This window comes from Hippoglossus stenolepis, chromosome 1, assembly GCF_022539355.2.
Source record: "Hippoglossus stenolepis isolate QCI-W04-F060 chromosome 1, HSTE1.2, whole genome shotgun sequence".
NCBI classification, from domain to species: Eukaryota; Metazoa; Chordata; class Actinopteri; order Pleuronectiformes; family Pleuronectidae; genus Hippoglossus; species Hippoglossus stenolepis.
The window spans coordinates 1,790,775-1,816,681 of NC_061483.1; the positions used below are offsets into that span (position 1 = coordinate 1,790,775).

The following is a 25,907-nucleotide window of genomic DNA, read 5'->3' on the forward strand; positions in this document are numbered from 1 at the left end:
GCGGGTTGTTCTCTGGCGAGGAGTCAAACGTCTCCGCCTGACACAGAGCTCGTGTTCCCGCCCACAGTCCTCCCACCTCCTCCCATTGTTCCCATAATTACCATCAGTGTCACGTCAGCGTCTAAAAATAACCACGCTCGCCGCCTCGGCATGTGGAGGACGTGTCGGCCGTCATCATCCGTCTCCCAAAACTGGAACATCAGCTTTTAACCACTCACAGGTGAAATTACTGAGAACACACACACACACACACACACACACACACACACACACACACACACACACACACACACACACACACACACACACACACACACACACACACACACACACACACACACACACACACACACACACACCTTCAAAAGTATTTTACTTGAGCAACATTCTCTCAAAAGTTAGTTTCATCAGAATCAGCCAGTTTCTGTGTGGAACCTCGTCGACCTCCTCAGATTTTATTGAGATAAAAAAAAAATATTTTTTTTCTCCACAAACTGCCGTTGCAAACTCGGCCCCTCAAATAAAATGGCGTCCTAATGACGCGTCTCCACTTCTTCAGGAAATGTGCCACACCGTCAAAACCAGGAAGTAAACAAGGCTAAAAGCTGCGGCAGTGATGCATCTCCATGGTTACGGAAACATGTGACTGAAGACACAGAAACTCTCCCTGAAACGTCCAGTGGAAACCTCACATCTCCTCCATCATCACATCACTGATCGGCCACTCTGATTGGCTCCTGACATCACCCCCCCCCTCTCTCTGGTACCTGTGGGAGAGAGGGTCAGGCTGAGGGCGTGCGAAGGTGTTTCTGGCCAGAAGAGCTGAACGTAATATTAATGTTCTGCTAAGCCCCAGTTATCAGGAACATTACTCAGCCTGTGTGTGTGTGTGTGTGTGTGTGTGTGTGTGTGTGTGTGTGTGTGTGTCAGGCTCATTTTTAACAACGAATTTGAGTAAAAACAGAACAAACGTAAAGAAGCCAAATCCTCTGAAACTGTTAAAGTCTGAACTACACAAATAAAACACAACATTCTCAGTGGGTACGTGAGTTTAACACACAACTACACAACACAGACACACAACCACAAGAAGTTCTGATGGAAAACGTTTTCAGTCAACATGTTCTCTGCTTCTAAAACAGCGACCCGTCACTCGACTGGTTGATTAGTAAACTTGATGGAAGATGTTTGAAGGAGCTCATTCACTTTAGAAGCAGATTCCATTAAAGGGGCAGATCTCATTTTCTAATCTCGCTGTTTTTCACTGATTTCTCAGAGAATACTTCATGAATCTTGATACAAATTTGAGATCACATTTTAAATAAAAACCAAAAAAACAATTTAATTTTTCATCAGTTTTAATTTTCGCTGCTCGTGATACAAAAACGCTGAGTGACAGAAATGCTGCCCAGCAACATTCAGACCTGAACACAACAGATCTGATCTGTTCCTATTGAATCAAATCCAATTCAGATTATTCATCTGAGCCCTCCCCAGCCCCCATGCAGAGACTTCTCTAGAAACATGCTGCTGTTCAGAAGAAAAGTAGAAAAATCTAACGACAGAAACAAAGACGGAGGCTGTGCTTCGTGAGGAAACGTTCCCACAACGTTTCTGATCACTTCAAACAGATCAGCTGATTATCAGACGTTCTCTCCTGTTGACGTCAGACTCACTTTAACATTTATTTAAATGTTTAAAATCTTTGTGAACTTTGAACTACGTTAAAACATGTCACACAATAAACATCGTGTTTGTGTCACTTTCACAGTTCATCTGTAAAAACAGGAACATTTACATTTTCTTTTCTTGTTTTGGTCATTTTTATATATATATATATTTTTTTTTAAATAACTTTATTAATATAATATTAATCTCACTGAATTTAACAGGATTTCTCTGATGGCATCAGCACGTCAGATGTGGTGTCGTGTGACACCCTGAACTGAAAATATTAAATATCAATATTTTCTGATTGATCTGCCGCAGGTTTGACTTTAGAAGCAAACTCAAGAAACTCTGAGGATGGAAATAAAAACGTTAGACCCTGCAGCCAGACTCTCCCTGCGAGGGAACATGTTTAAAACAGAGCTGTCACATCGTCGGAGGAACGCTGTGGGAACGTTAGCGCGAGCGGTGCGGCTCAGGAGGAGCAGCAGAGCTCAGACAGACAACACTGCTGCAGGGAGGTGAAGCTCCTGACAGATAAATCCCAGGGAAAACACTCCACACCCGCACAAAGCTCACATAATTATTAAGTCCGATAACAACACGCCGCGGACCCGCCCCCCCCCTCGCGGTGTGCTGACGGGGGCGGTGGGGGGGGCCTGTTTGGACCTGCTCAGACCTCATTAACGACCCGGCCTGGTTTAAACCTGGATTTAATTAAAGCTGCGGCTCGAGGTGTCTGGATCCGCCCAGCACCACAAACACACACTAAACACACACAGTTAACACACACAGCCGTCTGGAGCAGGACCCCCCTCAGGTGAGCAGGGCGGGGTCTGCCTGGGTCGGCCTGTTGAACACACCTGACGTGTTCATCAGAAGCAAAAACCTGTTCAGCCACCCTGTCCATACAGATTCTGATCCATTCAAACTGTATCACCAACCATTGATCATCTTTTGTTAATTAGAATAAAACTTTGTGCACTCTGATGTTTTTCCGTTTCATCTCATTTTAATCTGAAAATCTTTGAAGAACGGTAACCATGGTAACAGCCAGATGCTGCGTCTTAGCTCCAGATCATGTGACGTCCACAGGAAGTCGACCGAGGCCGTTCATCTGAGATTCAACACGATCAATAATCTGTGGATCGATCGTGTTAAGATGATTCATCAGAGAAAACATCAGAACTGATCATGTGATTTAAACATTTCTCTCACTAAACAAATGATTGATCAGGAAATAGTCAGCTGATTCTTTGATGATGTAAATAATCAATATGCAATGTGATGACGTCACAAAACAAATCGGATCCAAAGTGACGACAGTTTTTTCCCAGGATGCACTGCTCTGTTTGATTTCATCCCTGGAGAGATGGAATTACATTTTCGAGGTTTTTCCAGGACACACTCTGCAGGTGCATCAGCCCCACATGACAGGTGACCCCGGTTTTCAAATCAAACACGCCCCATCCCTGCGTCTCACTCAGGAGTCACACCTGCTCTGTTCTGCTCATAAAGGACAATTCTGCTGTTTTTATGTTTTTACACATTCACCCTCATCCGGTAGCTGAGTATCAAAAATTTTCTTTTAATTTATATGAGTGTAAAAAGAACAAACTGTAAAAAGCTGAATTGTCCCTTAAATATCATCATGTAGTGAACAACCTTAAAAATCTCATTAGGTATTTCTAACGAGACATTTCTATAAAGAAAAGAAAAAAATATACAACCTAAAACAGGAATTTAAGATTTTAAATCATCTCCGTCCTGCAGCTGAGGACGAGCAGAGAGTTTGTCCAACATCTTGTCCAGCAGCGTCCTCGTCTCCGCCCGTCAGCTTGGAAATGAGCCGCCAGGAAGAGGAAGCACAGGAAGAAAGTGCTTTGGTTGCTGGTGAGTTCTGACTGGACGAAGTCTCAGTTTATACGAGTTCACATCTTCTCACAATCGATCAATGACACAAAGAGTCTGTTTAGTTCCTCCAACACATTCAGTCTGTTGTGGAGGATCAGGTTCTCCTTCTGTCACTGAACAAACCTTTCCAGCAATTCATTTTAATTGGAAGAAAATGTCCAATTAACACAAGCTGTTGCCGCCTTTCATAATAAAAGCCTTTTAGTCAAGAGTCCAATAAATTAATGTTAAAATATTCATGGATCTGTTTGTTCCTGGATCCTGAATCCTCATAATTTCTCATCACTTCTTCAGCTGGAAAATATTTTTCCAGAGGGATTGTAAGAGACCAACTTTTTGGAAGATGTGTGGTTAAAGGGTGAAGGGGGGGTGAGGGGGGTGAGTTAATTTCTAACGAAGACAAGCAGTGAAGAAGACGTGCGGCCATGTTTCCAAAGTTCCCAGAAAAAGCTCCAGATATCAAACATCCCTGTGACCCTCCTCACTGCCCATTGGTGGAGGTGTTGTTGGGGGCGGGGCTGGAGCCGTCTCCGCCCGCCGGCGGCTGTACGTTGTCGGCCAGGTTGTGGGCGTGCTCCAGGAAGAGGTCTTTGAGCACGCTCAGCTCTTTGCTCAGCAGTTTGATCTTGGCCTCCAGCCGCTCGTTCTCCTCCTTCAGCTCATTGACGCGCTGCTGCGTGTCCATCGCCTTCTGCTTGCTGCGCATGCGGCTCTTCTTCACGGCCAGGTTGTTGCGTTCGCGTCGCTGGCGATACTCATCGCTGTCCTTGTCTGCATGGGGCTTCTTCATCTTGCTGGGGCCTAACCGCCTCCGGCTGAGGAGTTGGCGGGGACGAGCTGGGGGACGTGGGTCTGACTCTGGATGACGCTCACGCCGACGGCTGGCTCATTAGGATGTGTTGCCTGCAGGTGGTGCTCTCTCAGTCGCCTCAGGTGAAGAGAAGAAACAGGAAGGAGTTTGTTCACCTCACGAGAACCTGGAGGACAAGGGAGGAACAAGTTTAACTATATATAATAAATATAAATCACACTCCAAAAATCGACTGAAGAAATTCTCTCACTGCGTCATAAACTATAGGTTTTTATTGTCCTCAGTAGACACCTGTGCTCTGTGTCCCTGAGTTTTCAACTTGTGAACCTTTTTTTGTGATTTTCTTACACAAACTCTGTTCTGGTGGTTTAGAGGTTTAGTTTCAGCATAGATGTGAAAATGAGCGCAGCTTCTCAGATTCACACGAACATGTGGTCACTGGTGCTCACCTTTCATTATCTGATCAATAGAAACTTTATCGCTAACGACTGATCATCTTCTATTAATTACAATAAAACTTGATTCAGTTTGTCAGTTTGCTGTCGTGTCAGATGAAGACAGAAACAAATCCTCAGTTGGTAACTTGGTGAAAATGAAACTGTCTTAAATTAAATTTACACATCAATTAATGTGGGCGGCTGTGGCTGAGGGGGGTAGCGTGGTCTAACCAGAAGGTGGCGGTTCGATCCCAGTCTTCCCCATCTGCATTCTGAAGTGTCCTTGGGCAAGAAACTGAACCAATCATAGAAAAGGTGCTGCCCATAGATGCACTGTATGAATGTGTGTGTGAATGACAAACTGTTCTGTAAAGAGCTCTGAGTGGTCATCAAGACTAGAGAAGATCTATGTAAACACAGAACATTTACCATCCAATCAGACTACGTTAACGATCAGACTACTTAACGATCAGACTAGTTAACGATCAGACTACTTAACGATCAGACTAGTTAACGATCAGACTACTTAACGATCAGACTAGTTAACGATCAGACTAGTTAACGATCAGACTACATTATGATCTTTGCTGTTGACTGGTTTATGAAACACTGGTTACAGCACCAAGAACCTGTCCAGGTGAGTGTTCTGTAGGAACCAGTAGTCGGTTCTGCAGGTTCTCCTCTGACCTGGATCCATCACTCAACCCCCCCAGCCCCCTCCCCGGACTCATCTGACGAGATAATTGGTGTTTTCTGTTCCGCACGTCCAATTAGCAGCGGCGCTCTGATTGGTCGGCGCGTTGCCATGCAGCCAGTCAGCTGTGCGCAGGGGAAATCGCTCCGGGTGAAACAGCGGAGCTCCGGCTGTTGCCTGCTGTTGCATCATCGTCGCTCCTCTTTGTGCTCGGAGAGGGGAACTCCGGAGTCATGCGGGGCTCAGCACAAATCTCAGCCCGATGAGACACGTTAAACTCGGTTTGACTGAAATAAAAGCCCGCGGAGGTCCGCACACGACGAGCGAGCCGAGAACCGACCGAGGGCTTTTATTTCCTGGAGAGTTTAGTGAACTTTTAGCGGAGGGGGGGGCGGTGGAGCGATGATTGACAGATGAGGTGAACACCGAGTCTCTTCGGTCCGAACAAAAACACACACGAGTGTCATTTCTACTCAAACACACAACGAAGCTCATCCACACTTTGTTCTGTCGGAGCCGGGCAGCTAGCCAGCTAGTTAGCTCCTGATGCTAACCACCCCTCCGCCTCTGGTAGCCTCTGGTAGCCGCCTGCTGCCGACCCGCTGACACTTTAAACGGCCGCTTACCTTCACGGGGCAGCGGTGGAGTCAACCATCCGTCGGAGCGCAGAAAGTTTGGGGATAAAGTTGGAGTTAGATCCCGTGTGTCGGAGCTCGGACTGTTTTTGTTTGGAACATGGAGAGCGGAGGATTGCGAAATCTCTTTTACCATGTACGGCAATGTCAGGGCTCAGCCAATCAGAGGCCAGGGGGCGGCAGCGACTAGAGAGAGCGGCCAATCACAGGCGAGTGTGTGGCAGAGTGATGCAATGCAGCCTATGAGTGACACCTGACCAGACCAATGGGAGAAGGATGCTGGTTTTGTTTATGTAATGTGAGAGTGAGAAGTGACTTCATCTGAGAAAAGAGTGAAACCAATAATCAATATCCCACTGTTTACGTCATCAAGAACACGTCATCAGTTCATCAATAATCCTACCTGTTTATAATAATAATAACACGTCATCACTTCATCACTTCATCAATAATCAAAGATTACACTGTTTACATCAATAATCACACCTGTGTACATAAGTACACTAGAACCCCCCTATCTCTCTGTACTTACCTCTAACCACTGCAGTAAGGGCAAGCTCAAATCGTGGCAGTGGTAATCTCATGGAGGCACTTCCAGTGTCAACAGAATCTGCCACTGATATGTAAAGGCTGCTGCCTTTGATGCCACAATGTTTAGAGCCAGCTGCCTTTGATGCCACAATGTTTGGAGCCAGCTGCCTTTGATGCCATACTGTTTATAGGCAGCTGCCTTTGTTGCCACACTGCCTTTCTTGCCATACGGTTTAGAGGCAGCTGTCAAAGTTGCCTCAAGTGTGTGGGGCAGTTGTCACTGCCGCCACACTGTCTTAGAGCAGCTAAAGCTGTTTGTGATTTATTCAATGAGACATATTCTGGTTTATGAAAGTTTATTAGATAGTTTGTTAGCTCTCGGGGGGTTGGACTCAAAATGAAAAGCTCCACATCTATCAGATCCATATGCATGATCTTGGTCTCTATGGATGGGTAAGAACTCAAAGACTGTATTCCAGTATCAGTTACAGTGTGACCGATACTGTGTCTGGGTAAACTGCGATAAACTAAAGGAGAAATGTACATTGTTATCCTTGCCTTAAGGTTTGCATAAGATGGTGAATAACTCCATGATAGCAATGATGCACAGAGATGCCGCTGCTCATGTAGCAATTAATTGACTACAACTGTACCAAAGTAGATGGAAAAACCACAAAGGAACAAAGGTTTAGTGTCTCCATTTATATGTATGTTCCCTCTGGGCTAAATACATGTATTCAGTGTTTTTGTGTTACAAGACAGCAAAGAGAGACTCACAAAATCTTACTTTCCAATTGCATATAAACTATTTACAGTTTCATAAGTTGACTTTGGCCTTAATGTTTTCCTTATGACAGGATCTCCAAGGACTCTTAGTTAAATACACTAAGGTCCATAAGAGCATTTAAAACAGACTTATTGTTAATCCTTCAACTTCAAAACTTATGAGTTATGAACTTCTATGGTGTAAAAGAAGCAGTGCATATACTAGACAAATGACAAACAAAGCTGTACACAACAAACAGCTACTGACCTACTACTTTTCAACCAATTTTATTCTTCAGTATTTATATGAATTCAGTTAAGTGACAATGACTCCATGTACAGCAATATTGATACAGGCTGGCGTATCCTGTTAAAATAAAGTGAAATGTACTGATATTGAAGATAGCAAAGGTATTGTAGTAAGGACTGTGTTAAAGTGACTTATATATTATATTTATTATAATATAAAAAAATCGTTGAAGTTCACAAGGCACGGACATTAATTGGCTAATGATACATTAATAACAGCCTCTCACCGTCATCATTTCAGACAGAGGAGGAAAGTCATAGCAAACTTGAGTCTTTTTATTTAACTTGCTGTCTCCCAACCATTGAGCACTTTTCAGAATTCCTCCTTTAAGTTTTCATTTCATTTCCTCCTCGGCCTCCTCCTGAATCTCTCCCTGTGCACTCACCACTGAAAACAGCTCTGTCTCTCATCCTGTCATCCCTCATGCTCTGTTCTTCATTTCTGAAAACAGTCAACACATTTCGATCCTCAAAGCTTCACTGTGCACATCCTCATGAAAAAATTCTTCTAATTCAGATCTCAGTTTGATGCTAAACTCCAAACCTCACAGGTGATAGATTACTTCTGTTCATATGTTCTTGGCTCCATCAACACTCTCCAGCTCCTCCTGGTTGATCCTGAGTCGTTCTGAGGCCTGATGGGATATGTAGTCCCTCAAAGGGATCTCTGATCTTATTCTTTCGGTCACTACCCAGAGTTCATGACCAATGGTGAGGGTCGTAATGTAGATCGACTGGTAAATCACATGGTGATGTAGATAGTTTTGTATTGGTAATTGCACAAATTGCTAATTTGCACAGATTTTACTGGTGATTGGATTTGTTAGTGTCTGGACAAATCTGTAAACTATATGTCCTGATGTTTCTGTCGGTTGTCCACCAATGTTTCAGTGTTTTATGTTTGTCCTGAAAGGGACAATAAAGATACTTTGAACTTTGAATTTGAACTTGAATCAATAGTTTCTTCTTCCTGCTCGACTCCCTCTCCACGTCTGCATCCACTTGAAGAGGTCTCACTCCTCCTGTTTTAGCAGGACTCTTCAGGTCGACTCTGCACTGAGAAGGCTCTCATGTCTCACGGGTGTCAACACTGCGCCCTGTTTTCAGTCTGGATATTTCGACCTCCAACACGATACATGCTACGACCTGCTGGCGTGCACACACAGACCCCAACGACTAATGTACGTGCTTGTGCAAGCATTTCAGCGAGGTTTAGTCTGTCGTCCTGCACAAATTCCAAAACAATGGATCCTACATTTCCCAAAATGCAACAGGAAATGTCTGTCAAACTACACAGCTCATAAAACGTGATTGTGTCAGAGATAACCCTGATGACATCACTGTGACATCACAACTGTTTTTCTCCTCCTGAGGCTCATTGGAAACAACACGTGTGTTACTGTGTCTTTAAATGTCACCGTTTGAATCTGCTCTGGGATCAGTTTGTAAACACTGTGCAGCCAGTCGGGGGTTAAAGGTCAACCTGTGGGACCCGCCCTGTCTGAGTCTGAGGCACAGAGTGTGCTGAAGATACAAACTCAACTGTCACTGCTCATCCAACGATTCTGACCCTTCATCTGATTCAGAAACCTTCATTTTCCCTTCAGGACGACTGTGATCTCGTCGAGGATGCTGAGAATCTAGTCTGTGATTCCTGGAACCTTCTCAATGACTTTTGTACTATCTACAGAACCTCCGTGAACGTCTTTAAAGACCCCCAGAATGTTCTTTCTCAATGATCTAAATACAATCTTCAGTTCAATAACCTACTTAAACCCCATAAAACCCAGAAAGAATCTTTAGGACCAAAGGAACAACCCTTGAACATTCTTAAATTGCCTGAAGGATTGTTAGAACGAACACTTGAAACTTCCCCATGAATCTAACAAGAAATCCTGGAACCTCTGCAAGGAGCACCCTTGAAATTCTTGCCTGGAACGTCCTCAGTGGTGACTTGAACCTTCTCAAGTACTGACAGAACCTCTTCAATGCTCTTTAAAAGTTTAAGAACACTTTCAAGGTTCCTGGAATCTATTTAAGGACAGTACGGAACTCCTCAGACACCCCCTGAAACTCCTAAAGAATCCCTGGAAGTTTCTCAGTCATCACTTGAACCTCTCCATAGTCCATAGCACTTTTCAAGGATCTCAAACATCTTCTCCTGAAATCCCTAGAACTTCCTCAATGACCCATTGAGCCCCTTGAAGATCCCTAAAAACAAAAAAATCAATCCAGACGCCCTAAGAAACTCCTCAAGGTCTCCTGGAATCCTTTCACTGATCCCTGGAACTTCGCTTAATGTCTTGAAAGATCCCTGGAACAGTTTCAAGGATGAATGTAACAACCTTGAGGATCCCTTCATCATCTTAGTTGAAGGATCACTAAACTCCTCCAGCACTCCTTGAACCTGCTCAAGGACTCAGGGGTCTAATGAAGGATCCCTTACACCTCCAAAATCCATACAAATTCCAGGAAAATCTACAGACCATCCTCAGTGAGTCCTTGAACCTTCTCAGTTATCAATATGACCTCCTTCAAGAACCCCTCAAAACTCCTCAAGGACTAATAGATCTGCTCCTGTGACTCTGGAAGTTTTCTATAAGGCTACTGGAACCATCAAGAACTTCTGGAACTTCTTTAATGACCATTAAACCTCCCCAAGGATCTGGAATCTCTTTGAGGGCCCCCCATGAGATCTTCTGTAGCCATAAAATGTCCTCAATGACCTGCTGATGGACCCCCAGAGGATCTTCAAGGACTCCTGGAAAAATCTTTAGAGCCTTTTCACTTTTTCACCTGTAAAACTGTATCTTTTCCAGGTGAGTGACTCCTCTGTTCCTCCTGAGTTTTAAACATTAAACTTTAAAATTCAGGTTAAAGAAACTTCTCTGCTCTGAGAAACTTTCTGAAGCATTTTATCGTGGTGGTAAAATGAAGATAGCCTAGATAAAAATGGGAGGGTCAGAAAATAGCATGACAGGGCACTTCCACAGATCAGTCTCTCTGGTTCTCAGCCGACAGAGGGCGCTCATGCATCATCACATCATCCCCCCCCCACCCCACCGACAGGAGGCAGTTCATATGTTCAGTTACACAACATCACAGCAGAACTTTATACTGTACTGCATATGTGGTAATATCAGATAATCAGAACTAATCAATAATCATTAGTATCTACTTATTGATAAATTGTGCAGGATTAATAAATACAGACGTGATGGGGGATGAACTCAGACATTCACTGACCTGCAGGTCCTGAGTAACGAAGGAGATCAAACCAAACTCCATTCGAAAATCTGTCAATTTAGTGTCTCCTCCTTTAGAGATGCACTTTTTTTTACAGTATAATTAATATGAATTATTGCGCACTCCATTGATCTACAGCATTTACTATTGTGTAACACAACTTTTCATTAATCTCATGTCAGTGAACACGTTTGAGGAATAAATGGTATAAATGTGCTGTTTCATAAGCCACAGTTGAAGTTTTGTGTAGTTTAAATGGGCCGAAGTGTAAAGTGAGTCCTGCTCCACCAGAGTCTGAGACCAACGTGCGTGCATCATGTCCCGTGTCTGTGATAATATGTGAAATGATTTTAGTCCAAGGGATTTTAAACGGAGTTCGCAGGAGGGGGATTAACACAGGCTGTAATTAACATATTATTCTGGTTTACCCTCCGACAACGTTTCGTGCAGTGTGCGCGTGTGTGTTAGTGTGTGTGTGTCTCAGTGTGTGTGCGTGTGTGTTAGTGAGTGTGTCTCAGTGTGTGTGCGTGTGTGTTAGTGAGCGTGTATCTCAGTGTGTGTGTCTCATTGTGTGTGTGTGTGTGTGTGTCTCAGTGTGTGGTGTGTGGAGTGTGTCTCAGTGTGCGTGAGTGTGTCTCAGTGTGTCTGTGTGTGTGTGTCTCTGTGTGTGTGTGTGTGTGTGAGTGTGTGTGTGTCTCAGTGTGTGTGTGTGTGAGCGTGTGTCTCAGTGTGTGTGTGTGTGAGTGTGTGTCTCAGTGTGTGTGTGTGTGTGTGAGTGTGTGTCTCAGTGTGTCTCAGTGTGTGTGTGTCCGCCCCTCCCTCCTCCCTCTCTATATAAACGCACTTTGACAGCTCACACTTCACTGAGCAGAGGAATCGAACCTGGAGCCGCAGCTTCTCTTCTCTTTGCTCCGGAGCTCAGATCAAACCTGCCCGAGCTTCAGTCTTCACTTCCCCGCTTTATAAACTCCTCGCACCCGAGGACCCGACACACACCGACCTTCTGCAAACTGGATTCCCGGAGCTCCTCGCCATGTCTGCCCGGGTTTAGATTCTCCATGGAGCTCGCTAACCTGTACGAGGTCGCGCCCCGACCCCAGATGAGCAGCCTGACCCACGGCCAGCAGCCCCCCTCCGGCTACAGAGACCCGGCAGACCTCGGCGGTGAGATCGGGGACAACGAAACCTCCATCGACCTGAGCGCGTACATCGACCCGTCGGCTTTCAACGACGACTTCTTGGCCGACCTGTTCCACCACGGCTCCCGGCAGGAGAAGCTCAAGATGATGAACGGAGAGTACGAGTCGGTGCCGTGTGGCCCGGGGCCCCAGCAGCTCTACATGTCCAACTACATGGAGTCCAAGCTGGAGCCGCTGTACGAGCACAACCCGCCGCGCATCCGACCGGTGGCCATCAAGCAGGAGCCCCGGGACGACGAGGACCTGAACCCGGGCATGCCCCCCACCTACCACCACCCGCACCCGCATTCCCAGCAGTACTCCCAGCATGCCCAGCAGCAGCAGCAGCCGCCGCACCTCCAGTACCAGATTGCGCACTGCGCGCAAACCACCATGCACCTCCAGCCGGGACACCCAACTCCTCCGCCAACCCCGGTGCCGAGCCCGCACCACCACCAACACCCGCACCAGCACCCGCAGCAGGGCGGCCTGAAGCTGCTGGAGCAGCGGGGAGGAGGAGGAGGGAAGTCCAAGAAGAACGTCGACAAGAGCAGCCCGGAGTACCGGATGAGGCGGGAGCGCAACAACGTGGCCGTGCGTAAAAGCAGGGACAAGGCGAAGATTCGCAACATAGAGACGCAGCATAAGGTGGTGGAGCTCAGCACCGACAACGACAGACTGAGGCGGAGGGTGGAGCACCTGACCCGGGAGCTGGACACGTTACGGGGCATCTTCAGACAACTGCCGGACGGATCCTTCAAGCCCATGGGCAGCTGAGAGACTACTGACCCGGACTAGAACCAGACTGGACCCGGACTGGAGGTGGACTGGTTTACTGCTGGATTTACTCACAGATGGTTCTGCAGGTCTCATGCAGGACGGACTGAGCTGAGCAGACGGAGGCAGCTGAGGTGTTCACTGATCAAACTTCTGTCCTGAACAATCATTTGTTTTTTTACTGATTTATGAACAAAACCTTTTCAGATCTTTATTCGCAAAACGAGAACAAAAAACAGATTCTCTTGTTTCACCTGATCTAAAGTGATTTTTCTAATTGGCTGCAGGTGAAATGATCTGATTGGCTGAATATTTCCCACCTGTTCTCTCAGTAAAAGACTGAATGACTTGTCCGGACTGAATCTTGTGCAGTGTTCATGTGCCTTTTTTAAACTTTTGTGCAAAAGCCAATAAGCTTGTTTCCCTGCAGATCCACACAACAGAGGACTGGTTGATTTTGTGCCTTATTTCCGTACAGACTGTGTGACACCACACACACAACCCACATATCAGAGCAGCTAAGGTAGGGCATCAGCCTGTTGTGCATGGTTTCTTTAATTATTTTTGTTTTATACAAGTTACCATCTCCATATCTTCTCCTGATAAACTAGGATTTGTCTTTTATAGAGTTATAAAATGCAAAGTGCACATGCTTTTATATACCAGGCTGAAGTGTATGTATGTATGTATGTATGTATGTTAATGTTCCTCTCTGGTACGAGACCTGTCTGCTGGTGTGGAGCTGATATGGACAATATCATATGAGATGACGTCACGTGACACAAAGTTTTACTCATGTTCCAAAAAGTTATTCCTGTAATCTTCACACCTGTCGAGTGTTTTAGCTGCAGAGTTTGTATTTGCTGAGACTGTGAAGCACGATCATGTCTCCACACCCAACCTGTCACCAAAACCTTGTATGTCCACGTCAGGCTGCTGGGTTTTTTTCATGCTTTCAAACCAGTTGGAGTAAAAGCATTTTGGACCTTTGACCTTTGCACTATGACACAAAGAAATGCTCCATGTTCCCCCTCGAAAACAAGGCAGGTCTCCTCTGTTAGTTCCCTGAACGCTGTTGATTGTGGAGATACAAGGTTTTCATCTGTATGAAAGATCATAACTGAGTGTGGTGAGTTAACGCCAAAGTGTAAAATACACACACACACACACACACACACACACACACACACACACACACACACACACACTAAACAAAGACTGGAATTGAACCTGTGGTACCTGCTTCGTCGTCATCGTCCAATGGAAACAACGTGTCCCCGAACACGTCTGGACCATGTTTGACGTTCTCTGCGACGAACGCGGAGATGAGTGGTTTCCAGAGGACGGTGACTGGGACAGCAGCTCTGTCTTATGCACTATTTGTCAAATGAAGCACAGTGTTGTCTCTGACACATGCATGGGTACTGATCTGAAAAGAAAAGAAAAACACGCCTCGCTCTACATACGTGTATTTATGTGTCAACCATTTTGAGAAAAAACAAACAAAAACAAAAATGTGAAAAGGGTTTCTATGCAACGCGTCTCTTCCTCTTTTCCACTGTTGTGTCATTACACACACACACAGACACACACACAGACACACACACACAGAGTGCCTTCTGATCCTCTGAGATGACCTTTGACCTCTTGCTGATCTGCTCGTCTGTTGAAAGATTTTTGAAATCGATTTGTCGGCGAGGAAAAAGGAAGCACTTTTGTTTGTTTTTTTACAAACTGATGTTTGTCAAAGTCTCAATTGTAAAATAAGCCTCTACATATATAAATATATATAAATATATTAAAAAAATCTGAATTATTATAAAAATAAAGAAGTTTGTTTTATCTCAGTCTGTCGCTGTTTCTTTCTTTTCCTGTTTGAAATGTTCACTGATGGACACTTTGCTGTCAGACGTCTCACAGCCTAAAGGGGGCGCTCACAGGACTGACAGTCAACGCTACATCTCATCCCCCGTCTTCATCAGTGTTAAAGGTTCAGTCTGCAGTTTATCCACCTGCAGCTTTTATTCACGTGTAAACTGTGTGAACACGACAGCAGCTGTTTTTACAACAGTCACTGGAGTAAACAGAGAAAACGTGAGAATCTGCTTTCGTCATTTTAACAGTTCAAGTCACTGAGCTGCGTCTGAGCACCACGTGTTGTGAGGCTGGTGGTTGGATCCCTGCTGAGGGCCTCCAGGGCTCAGGGCCGGGGACCACAGGGTGGGGGGTTTCTTATTTAATGCTCTGATCACGTGTCTTGGCTCCAGATCATTAAACGTTAAGATCTTTCTTCACTAACTGACATGATATTTATTTCCTCCATCAAGGACGTTATGTTTTCACCCCCGTCTGTTTGTTTGTGAACTAGATTACACAAAAATTAACTTTTGAGGGATGTAGTCTGAGTCAGGAAAGAACTCGTTCATTTTTGGTGCAGATCTGGAACAGGGGTCAGTTAAATCTCTCTCTTTAACCGTTTACTTATTTCTCAGGGAGTAATTCATGGATCTTGATGAAAACAACAAGACATATTTAGAGGAGCAGATCCAAATAAAAATCTGGATCTAGTGAATTTAAATGTGATCTATAAGAAGACTGTTGGACCGAGGCGGAAGGATACGCTCTCCGGACACTAGCTCTTTAAGTAACTGTCGTACTGTTGTGTGTGTGTCTGTGGATTTTTCTGTCATTGCTGTTGAAGACATAATTATAAAGTGTAAAAAAACATGAACAAGAGACAGTTCATGTTTTTTCTTAAATGAGAGAGAGAGAGAGAGAGAGAGAGAGAGAGAGAGAGCAGAGAGAGACAGACAGAGAGAGAGAGAGAGACAGAGAGACAGAGACAGAGAGAGACAGAGAGAGAGAGAGAGAGAGAGAGAGAGAGAGAGAGAGAGAGAGAGAGAGAGACAGAGAGAGAGAGAGGAGACAGAGACAGAGAGAGAGACAGAGAGAGACAGAGAGAGAGACAGAGAGAGAGAGAGAGAGAGACAGAGAGAGACAGAGAGAGAGAGAGAGAGAGAGAGAGAGATGTTGTCCTAACAGATAAGAGTAATACAAACATGAAGCTGCTTCAGGTCACGTCAAAGATTTTTTGAGGTAAAGAGAAAGACTGTGCTTTTATTGAGAAAATAAAATAAAAGCATAAACTAGAACCAGGATCAAACATAATAGAAGTGTGTTTCATATTCAGTTGCTCAAAGAATGAACCTTATGATCACTGACGTTATTTAAATATAAATCAGCCTCAACTCTCACAGATCAGACAAATAAATAAACATCCATCATCGACTCAAAAAATCCAGCTCTGTCATGAGAGGAAAAATCCAGATGTAAAATAATTTTGTGTTGAAAACATGTGTTTGAGATAAAAACTGCTTTTCAGAATCACAAGGTCAGATATGATTGAAATGAGCTCAGAGCTGAAAGTCGATCCAGATCAACAACTGATCTTCATCAGCAGGTCACACCATGTTTTCATGCAGCCACTTCGTAACAACAGAGACGAGTGAACGTAAAGATTCAGTCACTGTCAGTTCCTCTCCTGCTGTGATGTGTCCAAACTCTGACGATGATGTTCAGCTTCTTCACAGAAGAAACGTGAAGGTTTGAGCAGCTGTGTCTGGGGCTGATAGTTGTAATTAGTGTTATTACTTGAAAAGGTTTAGATGCTGGAATGTTCAGAAAACATCACGTTCCTCAGACTGTCCATTGCTGCAGGTCCTCCAGTCAGAGTCTTCACTCCAGTCAGCAGTCTACACTCTAGCAGCTAGTCTACACTCTAGCAGCTAGTCTACACTCCTAGCAGCTAGTCTACACTCCTAGCAGCTAGTCTACACTCCTAGCAGCTAGTCTACACTCCTAGCAGCTAGTCTACACTCCTGTCAGCTAGTCTACACTCCTAGCAGCTAGTCTACACTCCTAGCAGCTAGTCTACACTCCTAGCAGTTAGTCTACACTCCTAGCAGCTAGTCTACACTCCTAGCAGCTAGTCTACACTCCTAGCAGCTAGTCTACACTCCTAGCAGCTAGTCTACACTCCTAGCAGCTAGTCTACACTCCTAGCAGCTAGTCTACACTCCTAGCAGCTAGTCTACACCCTAGCAGCTGTCTACACTTCTAGCAGCTAGTCTACACTCCTAGCAGCTAGTCTACACTCCAGTCAGCTAGTCTACACTCCTAGCAGCTAGTCTACACTCCTAGCAGCAGTCTACTCAGCAGCTAGTCTACACTCCTAGCAGCTAGTCTACACTCCAGCAGCTAGTCTACACTCCTAGCAGCTAGTCCACACTCTAGCAGCTAGTCTACACTCCTAGCAGCTAGTTCACCCTAGCAGAGTCAGTCCTCCTAGCAGCTAGTCTACACTTCTAGCAGCTATTCACTCCAGCAGTTAGTCTACACTCCTAGCAGCTAGTTACACAGCAGATGTCTACATCCTAGCAGCTAGTCTACACTCCAGTCAGCTAGTCTACCCAGTCAGCTAGTCTACACTCCTAGCAGCTAGTCTACACTCCTAGCAGATAGTCTACACTCCTAGCAGCTAGTCTACACTCCAGTCAGCTAGTCTACACTCCAGTCAGCTAGTCTACACTCCTAGCAGCTAGTCTACACTCCTAGCAGCTAGTCTACACTCCTAGCAGCTAGTCTACACTCCTAGCAGCTAGTCTACACTCCTAGCAGCTAGTCTACACTCCTAGCAGCTAGTCTACACTCCTAGCAGCTAGTCTACACTCCTAGCAGCTAGTCTACACTCCTAGCAGCTAGTCTACACTCCTAGCAGCTAGTCTACACTCCTAGCAGCTAGTCTACACTCCTAGCAGCTAGTCTACACTCCTGTCAGCTAGTCTACACTCCTAGCAGTTAGTCTCACTCCTAGCAGCTAGTCTACACTCCTAGCAGCTAGTCTACACTCCTAGCAGCTAGTCTACACTCCTAGCAGCTAGTCTACACTCCTAGCAGCTAGTCTATTCTCTCACATAGACTCACACTGAAGCTGTTTGAATGCAGGTGTGGTGATGAGACTTTAACACCAGAGGAATCTGTTGAATTAGAAACAGGTGGATTTGTTTGCTCGGGAAGAAACGAGCAGTGAATTGAAGAGACGAGTCGTGAAAACGTAGAGAAGACGGAGCGAAGCATGTGAAGAGGCAGCAGGTCGATAGAAAGATGGCAGAGAGTCTGGGAGAGAGATGATGACTTCCACATGTTCCTGACAGTGTCGCTGAAATACGACTGATTCAACATGAAATATGTTCCTGAAAACATTCAACATGTGAACGCATCATCGTGGCACGAGAACCAACCGACAGGAATGTTGACGGGGCGGAGCGCGTCGTCAAGAAGGTCAACAGTTTAGTTTAGCCTAGCTTAGCACAAGCACACAACGCAGGGGTAACAGTTCACCTAGCTTAGCACAAAGATGGAAAGCTGAGGAAACGTTTTGCCTATCTTTGTATGAAGACTAAAAACAAGAGGAAAAAGTAAACCGAGCTCATCATTGAGACAGAGAGCAGGGGGGAAACTGTTAGCCTAGCTTAGCGCAAAGAGCTGAGGAAACTAGCTTAGTTCAGAGCCTTGTTAGCATAGTTCTATCAAACGACCTCTGACCTGGACACAGATGAACCGACCTCCATCTGAAACATGTGACTCTGGTGTGGTCTCCTCACATCGTGCAGAGGTTTTTACACATTTTGGAGAGTTTTCAAACGATGGACCTTCTGTGTGACCCTGTCCTGGCTCATGAACACACATTCCTCCGTGGGAAGGATTGTCCAGAGTGTGAAGCCAACGCCGCTCCACCCTCACCGTAGTGCTGAAAGCTGTTAACAGGAACCATGTGATGCTCGGACCCAGCAGAGCGGCTGACTCATCCATCCACAGCCAGCTCGTCTCCCGCTGCCTGGACCTGGATGAACTGACCAGCCGCTGCTGCTGTTTGACCAAACCAGCCAATCAGACGCCGAGGCAGTGACTGCAGACAGCCAGTGGATTAAAGCCTGAAACTTACAGTAACTGGTGTGTGGACGTCAACACCTGTCAGGTGAATGGGAGTGAAATCCTCGCTGTGCATCACTGTAGAGGTGAGACTTTCAAACTAGAGGCTGAAACATCATGATGGAATCACTACCAGCATAAGCACCTTCAGGCGCAGTATTCCACAGTACTCCACAGTACTCCACAGTACCACAGTACTCCACAGTACTCCACAGTACCACAGTACTCCACAGTACCACAGTGATCCACAGTACCACAGTACCACAGTACTCCACAGTACCACAGTACTCCACAGTACCACAGTACTCCACAGTACTACAGTACTCCACACGAGTTCAAATGCACCAAATAAACGTCCTCGTGGTTCAAACATTATATCGTCGGAGGTGAAGACTGCAGCTGCTTCCTCTTCTTCTTCTTCTTCTTCTTCTATTGTTTAATTCTGTCTCTACTTCCTGTGATTGGTCCAAAAGTCCAAACTATCAACAAAGTGTTTTCACTGCAAACCAACAGAACCATGGTTCAGTTTGATCCAGACCCAGAACACCTCTTCAGCTCTGAGGAACCGTTCACACCTGATGTTCAGGTTCAGACTGAAGCTCTGAACCAAACGAGGTGTGACAGAACCCCAGATTTCTGTTGGTGCGAGAGTGAATGTTTATTGGCTGTGATTGGATGGAGGGATGAATCTTAAAGTGTTTCCTGGTTTCTAACATGTCTGACTTGTTTCCAGTTGTTGACTGTAGCTGGAAAACTGTTCAGAGGAGATTTATCACAGTATTTTTACTCAACATCTCGACATTTGGCTTCAGTCGTTGATTTATATGGAAGTTTCTCATGGTCAGAAACAAAAACACCTGCTGTGCAATTTTGTTCAAGACTCTTTCTTACTTCTTCATTAGTTGTCATGACTTTTCTCTCCATTTGTTTCTTTCCCGTCTTCCTAACCATGTTTTCTCTTCCTCCTCTCATCTTCCTACTTCTTTTAGTTTTTCTGTATCAGTGAGAGAAAGGCAGCAGAACCAATGTTTAATCGTCGTCTGTGAGATAAAATCCATCATCATGTGTCAGGACGTGTTTAGCTCCTCTCAGCGTCTCTGTTCCAGGCAGCAGAGCTGATAATCCACCGACATGTTGTGGTTTTGGCTGAAGCTGCTCCAGAGTCTCGGAGTGTGAAGACACTCAGGTCTTTTATTTTGTCTTTGGACGGCGGAGAGGATCTACTGTTGGCTGCAGACTCTTCCTGCGTATGGAAGACATTAGCCTGTTAGTGGCTGGAACAGATCCTCCGCTGGCGGCCCCCCCCTCACTGAGTCCAGTATGTTTGGCCTGGTTTTAGCATTAAGATCCTCTCACACGGTCCACTGGCTTTTATTCCTGACAAATCGCTGTCGTATTGAGGAGGTAACAGACCTGAACTTCACGTTAAGGTTTGGACGAACCATCAGAACCTTTATTTAAAACAACACTAACTATTACGGAGCAACAGCTCATGTAGAGAAAACAATCAATCTCTTTACCAGAACTCCGACTGCGTTATCCCATGTTCCTCATGATCTGCAGCTTCAGCAGCCAGACGAGCGACAAACACCAAACTCTGTTTAAGTTTCTTCACTGAATATTGAAGATCAGTGGTTTTTAATGACACTCTGTAGACTCCGAACCGAAGGCTGAACCAAAATGAGATGATCTTGGCTACTGAGGATTTCCTGTTTGTGTCAGCAGCTTGTCTTGCTTCGTAGCTGCTCTAACTGCAGCTCATCCGTCCGCATTGCGAGCTCATTCGCTACATCACCAGTGCGCAGAGAATTATGGGATAGGTTGGTCCGAGAAGGATGCAGCCGTAAGACCATTCATTGCTCATGGATGCATCTGAAGGGGCCAGTGTAGTCGTGTCGCTGTGACTCAATCAGTCTTCAAATGACGCCTTTGACAGATGTGGCCCCTGAATAACGACACAGCTTCAGTTACTGTTGCATGCTGCTGTTTTTACGAACACACGTCCCTGCAGACCTTCTCCTCACCATGGTCTCTGCAGACTCCTGTTTAATCCTGTGTTGAGCTGCTCAGACATATATGAACATTTTCTCCTGAGGCCTCGGACTGAACGTCCTCATGTACTTTAGGTTGCGTGTCTGCAGACACTGTAACATGTGGTGATTTTCAGACTCTGTATGTTTGCAGTCTCAAAGTGCTTTAGTTTCATTGACATGTTGTGTAGAGAGTGTGTCAGCAGCTCTATCTATCTATCTGCTCTATTTGACCATCCACTTCTTCTATTTGTCCTGAGTTTAAAGATTAACTGGCTCTTTTCATCGACTCGGAGCAGACTGAGTTGACTGAGCAGCACTTTACTGAGCGTCCACTCCGACCTGAAAGGCCACGCTCGGCTTTCACTGTTTGTTTTCCGATAGAAAAGAGACTCAGCTGCTCCGGGTCCACTCACATGGACTCTGACAAGAGCCTCAACTTTCACTCTGTTTTCAGGGAGTGTGCATGTGCAGCGCTGCTCCCTCAGTGTTCGAGGCCCAGCTGCTGCTCGTCTGGTATTAAAGTTAGATTTGACTCTCAGTGCATCGGTTTTTCTGAAAACACATGAATTCTGGTTCTGGTTAAAGGTAAATCTGTGTGGTACAATCCCAGAAGCTGGTTTAACAACTGACTGTTGTTCTGAAGATATTTACAGAATCCAAAACTCTTCAAACACGTCACACAAACAAAAACCCACAATTACAAACTGTAGCTGCAGCTGAACCCTCAGGTGTGGAGGTGTGTGCACGCAGGAGCAGAGTGTGTTTGATTTACACCACAGGCAAATGTAAGTGGACATGGTGGAGACGATCATGTTCAGATTCATGCTCTGTGAAAGGCTACATCCAAACTACTATGTTTTCATTTGAAAACACATCATCTCTGCTACGGATACGTCTGGTGTCCACACGACTCCGGAGTTTTACAGCCACTAAAACAAAGAAGTTTGTAAACGCTGCTGAACCCGTTTTGATTTGAAACCTCTGCGGCAGTGTTTTAGTCTGGACGAGCAGAAACACTTGAGACTTGCAACAACTTGCTGATTTGTAATGTAAATGACGCCGCTTAGGGTCGAATTTTAATTTTGGGTCTTACGGACACTTGGATGACACCACACGAGCAGAATGGAGGCATTTTCGTTTTTATCCCTGTTGTATTTGTACTTCTTAAGTTGTGGCCACCAGTTACTTCAATTTGATTGGATTTGGCTGCAACACTGTTTACCCCTGAACCTCCAGAAGTGTTTTGTGGACTCAAACACGTCACCCACTGTCCATCGACATAGTGGTGAGTAGATAATGAGAAAATGCGCTGTTAAGAGCCACATGAAGTCGGACGCACTTCAGTGTGTGTAGCTCAGGGACGGACGTTCACCTGAAAGTATTACATAAGCATATTTTTTAAACCCTTCATGTTTGCACAATGATAAACCCCAACTTCCTCTGCTGCCTCCGTCCACAGCGCCCTCTAGAGTGTCACTTACATGCTCTTGCTTATTTTCACCTCTGTACATCCAACATTTCTTAAAAGATACACAGACCATTTGTCTTCAGTTTTTGAAGCTGCGGAGGAAACATAAGCTCTGATTTTCTAAAAGAATCTGAGTTCAGGCCTCAGATGATTTTTTTCTTCTCTTTAAAAATCTGCAGTCGTTGAACAAAAGGAACAAAAGACGACTGTGAAATTAAAACAAGAGGAAACACATCACACAATCTCAGATTTGGAGCCAGATTCTTTTTAACGTTCTTGGTGTGTAACCAAGCAGAACTTGATTCTCTCTGGTACCACAATTATTTGTAATCTGTGCAGGGAGGCCTCGCTGAAATATATCTGCCTGTTTATACAGCGAGGCCTCTGGGCCGGTTGGCATTTATTGGCTCTGTATGAAGCTGGGAGGATCATTCAGAGGGAACTATTTGTTTTGTATTTTGGAGGCAGATCCTGCAGCAGGTTTATGAGGCCGTCAGGAGGAGATTGATGGTTAAAGTGCCGTCAGCTACGGTCCACGCTCCGTTTGATGACGTTTATTTTAATGCCAAAGATTCATTTCTGCCGTTCGCTGCTGCGTCGCTCGGCTGCTGTCGCGACATGTTGGTGCTTTGTGGCGGATTCGTGTTGTGCCTCATCGCTGCGTCGGCTTCAACTTTGAACATTTGACAGCTGAGCTCTGAGCAGCGATAAAGCTGCAGCTTGTTTTCCCCTCGCTGCCTCAGTCATGATTTATGAAGTTTAATTAGAGCCAGCTTTGATTTCTTTGTTAGATTATTGGGGGTGAAGCTCAGACAGGAAGTAGAGTCGAATCTTTACTTTACTGATCTTTACTCACTTCTGCAGAAACACACACAGACAGCAGCTGAGGGATGATGTCCGAGGTCAGGATTCACAAAACAGACGAACCAGAGAGAGGCGGCGGCTGATTGAAATCCTGCGGAGCTGACAGGTGAGGAGGCGGTGACCAATCAGGTGACAGGGATGGAGGAAAAGACTGCAGAGCAGGTGGAGAAGCAGACTGTGCAAAGACCTTCAGAGTCATGAATGAAAGAGCTGACGTGTGAAAGCAACTTTTCAACCAATCAGACCTTTACTGAAACATTTGATAAAAGATGCCCTGAGCTTCGTCTCACAGGCTCCACACGGGCTGAACAAAAAGAAAAAAAAGATTTAATCATCTCTGCGTGTTTTCTGTGTAAAAACAAACTTATTTAGTATATTTACTTACTGAGTGAAAATATCCTTAACCCTTAAGTTTGGTCACATGTTGCTGGAGACAACGTCTTTTTTTCAATAACGTGACGTCTCACTGGTCAAATCTCTGCCAGCAGAGAACAAAACGTTATATCACTGGTCACAACATCTGTTTAAATGTGCCTTACATTTACTGAGCATATTCATCATCCTCAGAGGATACAGCTCTGTGGTTTGCTCTCTCAAACTGGATGATGATTAACTTCCTGCTCCTCAGAGGATGAACCGTCCACTCTAGGTCAACAGCTCGGACTCAGATCAGATCAATCATCAGGACGTTCTGGAGCTGAACTGAGTTTTTACTGCGTCACAGGACAAGGATCAGATTTTTTTGGCACCGTTGAGATTTTCACCAGACACCAGAAAATGTTTCCTCAAACAATAAAAGTCATCAGGAGTGGATCCGCTCCACATGTTCACACTGAGCAGCAAACACTTCCTGTTTACCGTCCAATTACAATCCATGAAATGCAGAGAGTGTTTGGTTTCACCACCCAGACGGACGCAGCCTCGCACTCCGTCACGCTTCATGTATGTAAACAGTCGTAGCTCGACATCTGCAGCCGCTCCCACTAAAACACGACGTTCAGAGAAGACGAACACAAACATGTGAAACACAAGAGACTCGTCATCGCCACGGAAACAGAAATCCATCTTGGTTGCTTCAGCTGCGTTCACTGTCAGTCGTCGTGTCAAATCGGCCCCTTGTCAGAATCAAATGATTAGTGTTGGCCCGAAAAAACATGAGTTCACTGATTGGTCTCCACTGGCGTCCACACTGACAACTTTTTAAATTAAAACTCATCACTGTTGCTATGGTTACGCCTTTCTTCCACACTATCCAGCCTCTAAATCAGAGGACTTTTGTAAACGATGACGCAGACGCCAACGTTCTCCTCCTGGTTGATTCTTATCAGTCACACGACTCGACTGACAGCGGGGAATGCAAAGTGTCGCTAACACTCACTGTCAGTAACATTTCTGCCATCTAACCAATTATCAGAACTACGCGACTGTGACACGTTTCAGTTTATTAGGAACACCTAAAACTAACCATTAATCCTCCTTCCGAGTTAATAGATGAAGCTTTAATGCAGAACCTTTTCATTTCTTCATTTTCATTCTAAACATTTCCTGAATCTTGTTTTTCTTTTGCTTCGCCAGAATAAAAACGACGCATCGCTGCTCGCTCTCAGATTTTGGTGGTTTTCCAGAACAAACCGTAGCTGAGCGGGTGAATAATCGTTTAGTATTTCGAGTGCAGCTCCGGCTCGGACCTGAATCTGATAACTGAGTGTTTCTGCTCGCTGATGTTCAGTGTTAATAATTCACAGCGTTATGATGAGCGGCTGGCTCTGGTTTCTGCTCCCACAGTGCTGCACGGCTCATTTGTGCTCCTGCGAGGCCTCTGGCAGGCGGCCGGCGAGGGAAAACGTCCAGAGCGCCGCGGTTCTGACAGAGGACGAAAGAAAAGAAAAGAGAGTGTGGGAAGAACAGCTGGAGCCTCCGATCCACCAGAGACCTTCTGCTGAGTGTGTTGTGATTCTGAGGAGGACGATACCATCGCTGCGTTACCCTGAACAGCTCACGATGCGTTCAGGATCACGAGTTGTGTTCCCTCTGTGCCAGATTTCCACTCCTGCTCACTGGTTCTCTCTCCTGAAGTAAAACCACTTTATTTCTGCTTCGCTCTGGTGAATCCTCGATCGACTGATAATCTGGAAGTGATGAACAGAGCCGACGGAGGCGAAGAGAGGAGATTGATATTCAACACAAAGGAATACAAGAGAAAACAAGAGAACACAACAACACACTCGTTCACATGGTGTCAGAATAATTGGTCAAATTAGTTCCCATTCAACAAAACCTCAAGTTGGAACGAGCTATTAACTCATTTTATAACCAGAATAAAACTGAAGCTTTGAACTCTTTAAGAGCGGCTGCGATGTTTGTGTTCTTCTCCTTTAGAGTCAGACGATACGTGTGCACGTTTTATATAATGTTATCATGGCCGGTGATCTAAGTGAGAGCAGCGATATTCAAGCAGATTTTCATTGATGAAAACAAAATGAAAATAACAATGAAGAAGATTCAGACCCAGACGACGATGCTGCTGAGATGTGTCTGAGGAGGAGCAGGAAGAAGAATGGAGGAGCTCAGAGAGTTTGCCAGCTT

The 25,907-nt window shown here is 45.2% G+C and overlaps 2 protein-coding genes across 2 annotated transcripts; one reads left to right on the forward strand and one right to left on the reverse strand.

Annotated features, from left to right (window-relative positions):
* Positions 1–1,340: 1,340 nt before the first annotated feature.
* Positions 1,341–6,300, reverse strand: cebpg (CCAAT enhancer binding protein gamma). Its single transcript, XM_035145641.2, is given in 3 exon segments — positions 1,341–4,386; positions 4,389–4,559; positions 6,151–6,300. Coding segments are annotated over 3 exon segments (639 nt in total). The 5' UTR covers positions 6,296–6,300; the 3' UTR covers positions 1,341–4,063.
* Positions 6,301–11,870: 5,570 nt separating this feature from the next.
* Positions 11,871–14,812, forward strand: cebpa (CCAAT enhancer binding protein alpha). The gene has a single exon (XM_035147328.2). The coding sequence runs from the start codon at positions 12,069–12,071 to the stop codon at positions 12,963–12,965; it is 897 nt and encodes a 298-aa protein (XP_035003219.1). The 5' UTR covers positions 11,871–12,068; the 3' UTR covers positions 12,966–14,812.
* The last annotated feature ends 11,095 nt before the right edge of the window (positions 14,813–25,907 follow it).

What these genes read in the sequence shown, in the direction of transcription:
- cebpa (XM_035147328.2), top strand. Translation starts at nt 12,069, where the DNA reads ATGGAGCTCGCTAACCTGTACGAGGTCGCGCCCCGACCCCAGATGAGC.